This window comes from Pocillopora verrucosa, chromosome 5 (assembly GCF_036669915.1).
Source record: "Pocillopora verrucosa isolate sample1 chromosome 5, ASM3666991v2, whole genome shotgun sequence".
Lineage (NCBI taxonomy): Eukaryota > Metazoa > Cnidaria > Anthozoa > Scleractinia > Pocilloporidae > Pocillopora > Pocillopora verrucosa.
The window spans coordinates 25,019,084-25,031,500 of NC_089316.1; the positions used below are offsets into that span (position 1 = coordinate 25,019,084).

Here is a 12,417-nt window from a genome sequence, read left to right on the forward strand (position 1 = left end):
TTTTCCTTCGGATCACCCGAATGCATTACATAATTACCCCGCCATACTCCGTTCAAGCCGGAAAAAAATATTTAAAAAAAATCATTGGACAATTGTTTGTTCGCTAAAAGATCAGATCAATATTACAAAATAAAATACACAGCTGGAAATATCTGGTGCTAAATTGGATCTACTTCATACATCATTAAAAATAGATTAAGGAACGAAAAGCTATCTTTGACGTTTGGGTCTTCATGGCGTATCTCAAGTTTGGAATGATGAAAGCACTTTGGTATACGTTAGCAGTCAGTTCAGTTTATTTTGTAACGGTTTATCCAGGTGAGTATATTATCACCTTTAATTTGACATCTCCACTAAGCTTTAAGCTAAGGTCTCATAAACAAGAATGTGCTCCTTACTATTAAGACCCTTCAAAATCATAACCATGATTTATGAATGGATCGCATTGAAAGAATATACGTATTCCCTGCAGTTTTTTGGAGTATATATGAAGATTTTCTTTCATATTCCTTAAATGGAAAACATTTATGATTGCTTGTTTATCCAAAGAAGGAAAAAAGGAATGCCCCAGACCGATCTATGTAATAAATATTTGTAATAAATATGTGTATTGATTTAGCACCAGGTTAAGATAACATAGAATTCATGTCAAATTATTTTGTATTTTAAACTTATCGTCCCATCCCTTATGTGATGTCTATTAATGAATCTAAATTGACTTTGTTTCGCAACTGTTTTGTCGTGTCAAATGCTGCAAATACTTATTTTGCGTGAGGTCCAACTACGCCTGGTAAAGAACAACAGTTGTTAGGCAGTCATCGATAAAAGAAAAACCTTACCTACATTTTGCGACATTTTCCCCACATCACAGATAGAACAGATGTACTTTAATTTGGCATTGTGTTAATTTTTAAAAGATGTGAACATCACGAACAAGTGGCGGCAATAAGTGTGGGGAAAGTGTTTTTCAGTTGTTCGATATTGATTAGAGACATGAAGGGATCTTTATCTCTGATTCGAATGAGTTTAATCGCTTCACTTGGAGCAGGTCAAATTATCTTCCTAACGGAAGTGGTGCTGTTGAGAACAAAGTGCTTTCGCAAAAAGTAATTAATTAATTAATTGATAATTTATCAAAGTTTCGGATACTTAATTTTTATTCAGCTGCTGAATGTCATTCTGTAACGGCATGAGCTGGATATTTGTTGTATTCGTTGTACTTACTGAGTTGGTAAGTTGTACCAACTCAAAAGTTACAGCATTCTTTAGTAAAAAGTGTTTAACCCTTTAACTCCCAAGATATCATCAGTAATTCTCCTTACTGTCTCCTGTACAATTCTTCTGATTTTATATCTGAGAATTTAGTATTGGATCAGTTAATAATCCTCTAATTGATAATTTTCTTGGTTCTCATCACTTGTCTTCTTGATTTTGTATTGATATTGTAAAGAGAACTTCTGTCTTGGTCAGTCATGGAAATTAAAGGGTTGAAAAAGAAAAATAATAAGAGAAACAGATCATGATTCCAATTTTTGTCCATAAAAATACCGAGCCTCTTTACAATTTTATTAAAAAGTAAAACTCAGTTTTGCGGCGTAAAATCGAAACCTCAATATAACAAAACACTTATTTATCCTCTATCAATGATCACAATTTTGCTTATTGAAACGGAGTCGATTAAGAATATGACAAGAGAACACTAACGGCTTCACAATCGAATACCTGAGATGATAAAAGGTCTCTTGATCTAATTATATTCCTCTCGATATTCCTGAGACGTGTGGAAAGTACCCCGTGAAGGCAAGAAGTTGTACTACCCCTTCCTTACAAGTTTACCAGGTGGTAAACGTAGTGTAATACAGAGAAAAAGTAGAGAACTTGTGCTTAATAGCAGTAAATGTTTGAACAATTTTTGCCGCCTAGTAAGATTTGATACTGAAAGGGCTAGGGTTGGGGGGGGGGGGGCTTGAAACTACTGAAAGGCGTTAACGTGATTTAACAGGGCTTCTTAATATTCATCCTTCACTGCGTGAGAAACTCGGAGGTATGCTACTCGATTTTATTTTAGAGCCTCTTCATCAGCCTTGGACCTTTGCTTAGATTTTTACCTGGCGAGGCTTCCACTTTGAAATAAGAAATTCAATTCAATCCGATGGTTGTCAAGTTCTTCGAAGCACGTTTTGTTGTACGATTCTTGAGATCGTTTTGATATCAACTTATTCATACAGATTAGATCTCGCTTCAAAAGAAGGATCACTAAAATAAACAAAACCCAACGAGTTCAATATACAGCAAACTCAAAATAAAATATTAACTCCTGCAGTAACTTGAAACTCAGATAGCAGATTTCCCAAGGCAAAAAAAAAAGTGAAAAACAGAAAAAAAAAAAAAGATGAACGTTATATAGAAACTTGAAGATACTGAGAAGTCGATAAAATACGTGACCTGACTTCAACCCAAGCAGCTATTCCATTATGTATCGGTTGCAGAATACCACCCCTGGTTAAACGATTTGCAGAGAAAAACACCTTTGGGATGTTGCTGAACCTCTGAGTAAATGACACATCCTCTGTAAAGAGTAATCGAATGCAATCGTAAATTTAGTAAAATCGAGTTCAAAGATAGCAAGCGCAACACAAAACCTTGGAAAAATTGATCAAGGCCGGGTTCTTCAAAGCTGCTCTTAAAGGAATACAGGAAATAATCCAGAAAAAGATTTTGAGCAAAGGGATAAAGAAAACCGAATAATTATTTGCTCATCGTTTTAGCTAATCGGTCTTCGAATAACTAGGCCCGGACAAACAATTAATTTAATCCAAATGATGTTTTAGTTTTATCAAAATCCCCAGCCTCCGTCATATTTTGTTTGTTTGCCGTTCTGTTTTTTTATAATTTATTTTTTTCCGATTTTCAGCTGGAAGATTTCTTGCAGAGACCCAGCGAAGAACGGTGGACGAGCACAGAAACCATAACTTTTTGTGTTAGCAGCGGTACTTTTTATGATCGATTAATCTAGTGCTTCCGCAGACGCTGTTGTACTTATTATCATTTGCGTGTTCACATGTTTGGGATTTCTCAAACACTGAAGTTACACGACTTCATCCCCTTTATCCAATCTCAAATCTCGGATAGTAAAATAAACACAAAATGAAAATTAGCTTCGTATAAAACCTTCCAATATACATGGCACGTTGTGTAATGAGGGAGAAATTACTTTAGTATGATTAAAGAAAGAACTATGCAAGATCGTCACTGCGAGCTGAGCACGTCTCCAGTTTTGCAGAGAAACTCGTTTTTGTTTTCAAAACATTTACTATAAGACAGTTTATTTCACTAACCGAGGTCGTTCCAGTCAACCATGGTGATAACCGCACTTCATTAGCAACTCCACCTACTAGTACCCCTTGTAAACCATCCAATCAACTGTCATATAGCATTTGCATGTCTTTCGTTTTACCCGGCAGCCATCACGCAAGCGGTGAATCTATCGTAGCTGACATTTTCAACCCAGGACACACCGGCATCATGTAAGTATAATTTGTCACTGGTGTCTATATGGTTAACTGTGATCTGAACTCTGAGGGCCTTGTCAGGACAGAACACAAATGGCCTGAGGCGAATGACTTCACAGTGGGGCTGTGGGAGACTTTAAAGTTCATAGGGTTTATTTTATTACCTAGAGAAAATCCTCTGTCGTTTGGGATAGTGAAATGGAAACGAGGGAAAAGTCTCTGATTTTGGCCTCTAAGGTGTGGTGAAGTATTTTATCGAATACGAGTAATAACTAAAGAACTTAAGCAGAACTACACGGGGGCAACGAAGCACGAGTGGCTCCGCATATCAATATGTATTTTAGGTTTTGACAATAGACAAGATTTTCAGTCTAAGAGTGTTATATTGATATAACTGAATAAAGGGAGTAAGAGCAACTTTTTGGGAGAAGTGCCTAACAACACACTGAAATCAAAGGGTTGGTAAAGAAGCAAGCGAAAATAAATAACTCTTCATTTCCCAACGGACACACTGTTCACGAATGACATGTAAATTCACGTGGCTGCTCGTCTGACGAGATAACTCAAAACGTCTTCGTCAGATGAACAGCTAATGCTCGTTAGGTGAACCATTCAAGACTCGAAGTAATAGGTTATCAGTCCTTTCCAACTCATGGTTGATATCTCTATTTGGTGATAAACTGAATAGTCGTAAGAAGTGGCTCAACACTAATTGCTAAGAAATCATTGAGAGCCAGACTGATTGTTGTGTAAACTGAAAATTATAACAATATCGGTAAGCTTCTTTAAAAAAGAAAGAATTATTTTTCCTACTCCATTGTTTGCTACAAGCTTTAAAAAGTGGTAATTATTCATTTCTTTTTTCCTTTTTTTTATTACTTTGATAATTTATATATATTAATAGATATTATTAGATATGGGGCCCCGTTCGCATGACTTGTGCACTAGAGTCTCACTTGATCGATAAATTATCCATCTGACGCTTCAGTTCCATTGGCTGGTCAGGAGAAGGGTGCTACGTCAAGTCTACTGATGCACACTAAACAGAGATAACTGTATAACGTCAAATTTCGTTATGGCTTGTGAAAATTGGCAGCTATTGAATTTCCATCCATACCATAGAACAATACAAAGTCAAAAACAAAAAGACTACGAATTTCAAATTCTTTGAATGTAATAAAGTGGCTAATTAAACTTGCGATTTATAGATAAGAGCTCGTTTGAGGAGAAGGTTTCAGGCAATCTTCCCAGCAATGGATGATGGGACTAGCACAAAGTGAACATCTGTAATGCCCTCGGAAATAAATGAGGATTCCACAGCCATTGCTGCGCCGAGAAAAATAAAGGTTCAGCCACTGAGTGACACCGAAAAAACTAAAAAAGTATTGAACAACTTAAACCTCCATGTAGTTTGCAACATGCTACATGGTACATAACAGCAAATTGAAATTTCGTAGTAAGGCATACCTGAGCAAAATATTGTAAGTTAGAAATCCGGCAGATATTATATAATATAAAAATGGAACATTAACTGGAAAGCCACGAAAAAAGGCGAAGCTAAACAAAAGAAGAATAAGGAAAAAAAGATAAGTCATTTTCTCTACAGAAGAAAGTCCTGATTTTTTTAAAGTTTTTAGGCAGCTAATGCTAACCTTAAGTTGGCTTGTCAGTGCACTGTCTGTGATTTGCAATCAGAGCACCATTTTTTTTGTATACAAGGCAATATTATACTTTTCAGTTTTTACCTATGATTTGCCATTTGCAGATGCATATGCATTTTGAATAAATTCTGCTAACTTCTAATGACCGCACATAACGATATTTCATTTTCTTAGAATGTTTATTCAGTGGATGAATAAACATGTATGAGATTTGAATCCGCTTTCAAAGGGCGGAAACGATCAAGATTTAACACTTGAAATAAAAGCTCTCCGTGAGGATTGAGACCACATTACTCTTAGCATGTTCCTTTACAGCGTAGGTTTGTTCTCTTCTATACGAAACACAATTTTGGCGTCCCCCTTTAAAAAAACGGGGCAAAGTTGAGGCTTTGTAATTTGGTTGATATGGTCTCGTAAAACTGCTTTAGACGTTACTGCACCGGTTTTGCTCTGCAGAACGTTGTGAACATTGTGAGGATAGGCTAAATTACGGAATGGTTAGACTTTCCGCGGTCTGCGCATACATGGGCCATGTAAGGACTGGGCGTAGCGTATCTGAATGACGAAGTCTAGCCCCAATCAATTCTGTTTCCTTCTTCTTTTGTAAAAGTTACGGATTGTCTGTCTTGTTGTCACTTTTTTTACAAACAATAACAAAAACAAAAATCTGGAAAAAAGACAGACAAAGAAGCAAATGCTTTTCCACATGAGAGATTGATAGGGCAATTGCGATTATTTGCTATAATGCATATTTTGCCTCCGCCAAACATGAGCTGATAAGGACAACTAAAATAATCGACCAAGAAACACCATGTGTTAGAGTGACATGCGTTTGGCATCTTAATTGCAAAAACCAGTCATGCTGCCTCAGTGATTGTCAACATAGAAGATTGATATAAATACTCTGGCAGTTTTCAACTGAAAACAAAACAAAGAGTGGTAGATTTAGAATATTAGGTTTTTTTCTGTACCGCGTCTGTATCGTTTTTCGATTGATTAATAGCTGGATACCCGATAGTCACAAGCACAGATTTCAGTTTGATTTGCAGGAGAAAACTGAAAATAACATTGCAACTAAACGAAATGCTGTATATGAAAAACCTTATCCTTTGTAATCCTTCGCCACCTGTGTATGGGCGATGTTAATCTACCCATCGTCCTCTTATTTATGTGTGTAACTATGACAATTGGACATTGAAGATGTTATAATGAATCTACAAGCTAAAATGTTAATTTCCTTTTAAGCCATAAGAGGGAAAGATTTGGACTCAAACTGTTTATAGTCTCACTCTGCAATAAGTGAGACTGACATCAAATCCTTTTACATCGCTATGTAGGGCCTAAGTGAAGCAGTCTGAATAAGTAATATTTCAAGAAAAACTGTAAATTTGAAGTGCGCCGCTAGTCAAGTGAAAATTATGAAGTTTTCGTTGGAAACACGAGGCCAAGGCGCCTTATTGCAGTGCTAAAATATGCGAGAATTTTCCATCAGTAGGTTTATTATTGAAGGCCTGGCAGACGTTGCATGACGCTGGTAAAAGAAGTAGCAATGGTTATCACATCCTAGAGTCCGTCTTAATTTTTCGTTTTCTCGTTTTTCTCTGTCTCCTTGACCTAATAATTCTCGTTTTGTCGGCATTAAAATGAAATATTTTAATTCCCTTTGATACCAATAGAGTAATGTTTAAAATCTCTATTTTACAATCTTCAATTGCTATCTGCGGTCAGCTTAGCTAATTTTTAGTCTCTTAAGAAAGTATATATTCGTGAATCGCCACTTAAATAGTTGAAGGAGTTAAAATTCTTGAAGGTGTATCTGTTTGAAATTGTGGAAGTAAAAACATTTTTTGTTTTTCGGTTTTTCATTTAGGGGTGCCAAATAAAGAAAATATATTGTGATTAGATGGAGGCTCAACCCGAAAATTTCCCCTGGCAGACATGATAAAATACTCATTTTAAAATTTCTTCTTTAATCAAGTAAAACTTGCTCAACCTCATTTCAGTTCGTCATGCACACCAGGAAATTCGGCCCAGTTATCACTAAGGACACCAACTGAGTTAGACACCCTTTTTTTTATTTTAATCCTCATTCATTACACATCTCTCAGTGGCGATGTCATTAACACAAATACGGCAGTGGGTGCTCAACCTACGGGTGAATTAGAATTTCAAAATATAGCGGGAAAAAACAGTTGTGTGACTCATTGACTCGTCATCCGCTATTTTATATTAAGAAAATAACAAGTTTGAAAACTGTTTTGTCGGTATTAAGGGGAATTTATGTGGAGAAGAGTACCCAGGGTGAGAAAAATTTCGGTTCCTCTTTAACCAACACAATAAAAAACGTTCGCTTTGAGCAGTTTTTAATTTACAGCCACCTGCTACTTCCTTGTGGTTTCCATTACACTTTCGTATTTGAGAAATAATTATCCTTGTCATGTCTTGATATTGCCTCAATTTAAAATGTAAATACGGACCCAGCTAGTCAATTTAGTGCCAACAAACCCAAGGAATAATGTGTTAGAAACTCACTCTTAATTCGGTCTCTGCTTTCTTCCTTGTCCGCTCAAGATCTAACGTATCTTTGTGTCCAACGTCTGCCCAAAGCCATTGAACAAAGACCAACACCTTCATCGCTGTTTCGCGAGACGGTGATCTCAAAAATGCCGAATTCATATCTGAATGTTCGAAAGGAAACTTTGGCCAAAATATTCTGGAGAATGATTTTTCTTGCACAAATGGTTGGTGAGTATGAAAAAGTAATATAGTAACCTTTAAATGCGTAAACTTTAAAAAACTCGATATGTTTAGTAGCGCGGCTATTGGTTGTATGTTGTACTTTCAATTTCGCTTGTTTTTTGACGGAGCTCTTTAAAGCTCTCTTAAGAGCTCTTTGAAGGGAAAGTACGGTTTAGAAAATGTTACTTCTGTTGAGAGCGCTTTTTCACAGGAATTCGAAAATAATTGTCGTTTTGTCCAGTTTGGAGCGGAACCCAGACAAATGCACTTAAAACAAACAAATTCTACTTGGCTAAGCACTGAGGTGTCATTTGTAATAAGATCGATATCCCAAGCTAACAGTGTTCGACAACGGGAGACGTCCTGACGCTCTTCACGTAACATGAGGCTTTGTTTTTATATATGAAACAAACTTGGAATAGCAGACTTCCTATATTTATTTTCTCAAAGTAGGTTAGGTGGTAATTCTCTTAAGAGCTAATGTCAGCATGCATCAAACAAACAGCGGCAAGTCGCCCAATTTCGTTTTCTCTCCTACTTTCATATTTTGTAGCCCAATATGTTCTAATAATTGTGGTGTAGTTTTTTTGTAAAAATTTATTTTAGTTTTCGAGAAATTTTTTTTTTCCTTCGACCGCTCAAATATGCAAATTTTCACCGTGAATATTACCCGAGTTGTCTGATGTAATGAATGTACTAGACCTACGGGAATTTTGTTAACACAATCCTTTGTTTTATCATCTAAACTTAATTCCCTGTCGTTATTGAGGCTGGCAAAGAAATATTTATTTTTTGGTAAATATTTTTCGTCCGACATACTTTTCCTATGTCGAAAAGTAGTATCAAAACAAAGAAAGTTTTAACAATGACCGATATGTCACAATCTACTGAGCTTCAAGCTTTTATAAGACAAAAAGATGGTTATAAAGTTCCTGTAAAAATTTCCTTTTGTATTTGCGTTGTTTTATCTTGAGACGAACTCAAAGTCCGGCAAAATTTACTTGATAGCGACTATGAAATATGCAAATAGTGCGCCTACTTGTCGCCACCGTTAACTGGCATAAGTCATTACAATTTGCAAAAACATCTAACATAACACTCTTACCTTGTTTATTTATGGTTCTATTAGCTGTTTCGATGATCACGTTATATCACTCAATTAGCAATGTGAAATAAATCTGTCGCGGCAATGCGCTGTTTCTTTGTAAAAACTCAAAAAAGGTCACTTTAAAAACAGATTCTACTTGAGACGAATTATCTTCGATTCCAGATGAAGTCGATCTCCAAGTTAATTCATTTCTTGACAGCATATACTCTCGCATCTCATAACAGTTGCCGCAAGTGCACCACTCGCAGTTTACAAGACGTCAGCGCTTGCATATTTCCCTTTTATCTTTTCCCGAGGTGCTTCGTTAACAGCGATTTCTTCTCCTCCCGAAGAAGAGCCACTTTACGGCTTAAACGTGATTGGCCGTATTGCAACGTCTGAATTAAGATCCATGTCGAGAATTGGGTCGTTTAGCTCTCCACGCCGCTGTTTTCTTAGTTTTTTTTTTTTTATCCTCCTTAGTCGAGAATTGTATAAATATACATATAATATAAGAATTTCTTTTTTTTAATTTACATATAATATAAGAATTCTTTTTAAAAAGTATAAACGGGCCTGCAGGACTCCTGCCATCCGGAAGCGATTTTAAATTTTTTGGAGTAGTCCTGACCAGGATATGTTTTAACGACTTTTATGTAATTCAGTGCGTTGGTTTTGAATGAGATGCCATTTTCCCATCCAGTTCTTGCCGGAGGATATTGCGTCATAAATAGCAATACTTTTTTCTGTGTCCTATTGCCTTTGTTTTTCGATGGCCCTTCTATAGCAAGCCTGACATATAAATCTCTCCACATCTTCGTTAAGTTTCTTCCATTCCCCATTTTAAAGCATATTTTGAAACTCCGGTACGTTATTACTACACGTGGAGGGTGTCGGATTTGTTCTTAGGATGCGTGACGCTTCTCCTTCTATGAATCCTTCCTTTACGACTGGTAAAGCACGACCCTTGCAAGACGTCAAGAGTAATACAAACGATTTTACCCAGTTGTCCTCATATGGTTGACTAAGAAGTCCCACTTCTCCATTAGATGCCTTATTATCTATGCAACTATCTTGCTATTGATTCCCGTGCTTTTCGCCCTCTCCTCCCAGCTGTATAAATATTTTCTGACGAATGGTGAAAGAAACCTGAGAAATTTCTTGTGGAATGGTGGGGAGAGGGAAAGGTTAGGGGGAAACTTTTGACCACCATCCACTAAGACCGCTAGGACCACTTAGCTCGAGTGCGAACTCCTGTTTTCCTTTGAATAGTTATCCATGGTGCTATCACTTTTTTTTCAGTTAAACATATTAATACTGGTGCGAGTTATCAAGGAGATGATGATCATGCAGCATGCAAAAGACAAAAACAGAGAACAAATAAGGTAAGTATTTCAGCGGCGCCAGTGGTAGATTTATATAAGCCATTAGCCTCATACTTGTCCGTAAAAGGAAATTCTCTTGATTTTCTTTTTTCGTGATTTTATAGGCTTGGTGTCAGGGCATGCGTGGTGATGATTCCTTTGCTTGGGATCACGTGGCTATTTGGTCTTCTGTCGCCCCTGCATAAAGCGTTTGCATACATTTTCACAATTTTCAACTCCACTCAGGTAAACTGAATACAGCTTTTAGTGAACGAAATCCGTGCTCATACGGTACCAAAGTAAAAGGGCGGTTGGTGGATTTAACTCTGATTGAGATATTTCTGTTTCAAGTATGCATCTTGACAAAGATTAAACTCAGTGCTCAGAGTGCACCTCATCTCAGGGCACAGGTTCACCTAACCCATGTCTATTAAGAACTCGTCTCTCCTGACACAAAAATAACTCTCACATTAGTTCATTAATTCATACTTGAAAAAAAACACGTTACGCGGCTGGTGAACTCTTAACAGTAACAGCATTCTTTAGACAACAGTGTTTAACCCTTTAGCTTCCAAGATATTATTAGTAATTCTCCTCACTGTCTGCTATACAATTCTTCTGATTTTACTTCTGAGAATTTGGTATTGGATCAGCTAATAATCCCCTAATTGATACTTTTCTTGGTTCTCATCAGTTGTCTTCTTGATTTTGTATTGATATTTTAAGGAGAATTTCTCTCTTGGTCACTCATTGGAATTGTAGGATTGAGAAAGAAAAAAAAGGGAAAAACAGATCATGATTCTAAGATTTGTCTTTTAAAAAACGACCCTCTTTATAATTATATGAAAAAGTGAAACTCAGTTTTCCAGAGTAAAAACCAAACCTCAATAAAACAAAACATATATCTATTTTGTATCAGTAATCACAATTTTGCTTATTGAAACTAAGTCGATTTAGGACATGACAAGAGAACACTAACGGCCTCACAATCGAATACCTGAGATGATAAAAGTTTTCTTGATCTAATTATATTCCTCTCAATATTCCTGAAGCGCGTGAAAAGTGCCCCGTGAAGGCATGAAGTTGTACTACCCCTTCCTTACAAATTTACCAGGTGGTGGACTTAGTGTACTACAGAGACAAAGTAGAGAACTTATGCTTAATAGCAGTAAAGGTTTGGACATTTTTGCTACCCAGCAAAATTTAATCTTGAAAGGGTTGAAGTTGGAGGGCTTGGATGAAAGCGCTTTGAATCTACTGAAGGCGTCAACGTGATTTCCTGTATTGTGATTTAACAGGGCTTTTTGATATTTCTCCTTCACTGCGTGAGAAACTCAGAGGTATGCTATTAAATTTTATTAAGAAGTTTCTTTGTAATTTAGAACTTTGCTCAGATTTTAACCCGAAAGCTTCCACTTTGAAATAAGAAATTCAATTCAGTTCGATGGTTGTATTTATTCGAAGGACGTTTTGTAGTACAATTCTTGAGATCGTTTTGATATCAACTTATTCATACAGATTAGATCTCGCTTCAAGAGAAGTATCATTCGTGTCACCCCAACTGCAGTTGAAGTAACAAGCATAAAGCGAGCTTCTCAAGTACATGAAACCTCCATGGTGATATTGCCAAGGAAAATTAATGTCCAGCCTCGCAATCACCATGAAAGTGGCACTGAAATCTTTGAGATCTGAGTCGTCATCGAATTGTTGCTTCTTAGCTTAGAACTATGTATATCCTAAATTAAGTTCGTTAAAAAAAAAATTAGAACACGCACAAATAACCCTCGTAATGCTCATATAGCTTTGTATCGATCCGAAGATTAATAAAAGAACATCTCAATTAATCTAAAAGTCTCCTCCTTGTCGAAGAAACGAGCGCTGGATACATTTGTGTTAAGAAGGTCTACATCCTACCAAAAGGAGAAAATATTAAGCAGATCAATGCTAATCAAAATATCGTTACTCTCAATAGAGGCAAGAATTGAAAAAAAAAAACACAACAAACAAACCAAAAAAAATATTCATAGTTTTTCCTTTCGGTAGTCGTTTTTACT

The 12,417-nt window shown here is 36.4% G+C and overlaps 1 protein-coding gene and 1 pseudogene across 1 annotated transcript; one reads left to right on the forward strand and one right to left on the reverse strand.

The window, feature by feature from the left end:
• The window catches only part of LOC131791519 (uncharacterized), an 80,987-nt pseudogene that overhangs the window by 49,725 nt on the left and 18,845 nt on the right, over positions 1 to 12,417 (reverse strand).
• LOC136281325 (adhesion G protein-coupled receptor E1-like) lies at positions 7,802 to 12,152 on the forward strand. The gene is made up of 5 exons (XM_066167815.1): positions 7,802 to 7,918; positions 10,302 to 10,384; positions 10,489 to 10,609; positions 11,662 to 11,703; positions 11,882 to 12,152. The coding sequence occupies exons 2-5, from the start codon at positions 10,338 to 10,340 to the stop codon at positions 12,053 to 12,055; spliced, it is 384 nt and encodes a 127-aa protein (XP_066023912.1). The 5' UTR covers positions 7,802 to 7,918; positions 10,302 to 10,337; the 3' UTR covers positions 12,056 to 12,152.

Bases quoted from the DNA above. Each gene is read 5' to 3' on its own strand.
- LOC136281325 (XM_066167815.1), top strand. From the start codon at position 10,338: ATGATGATCATGCAGCATGCAAAAGACAAAAACAGAGAACAAATAAG. The intron at 10,385-10,488 runs GTAAGTATTTCA...GTGATTTTATAG, and splicing joins AAAAACAGAGAACAAATAAG to GCTTGGTGTCAGGGCATGCG. The intron at 10,610-11,661 runs GTAAACTGAATA...GTGATTTAACAG, and splicing joins CAATTTTCAACTCCACTCAG to GGCTTTTTGATATTTCTCCT.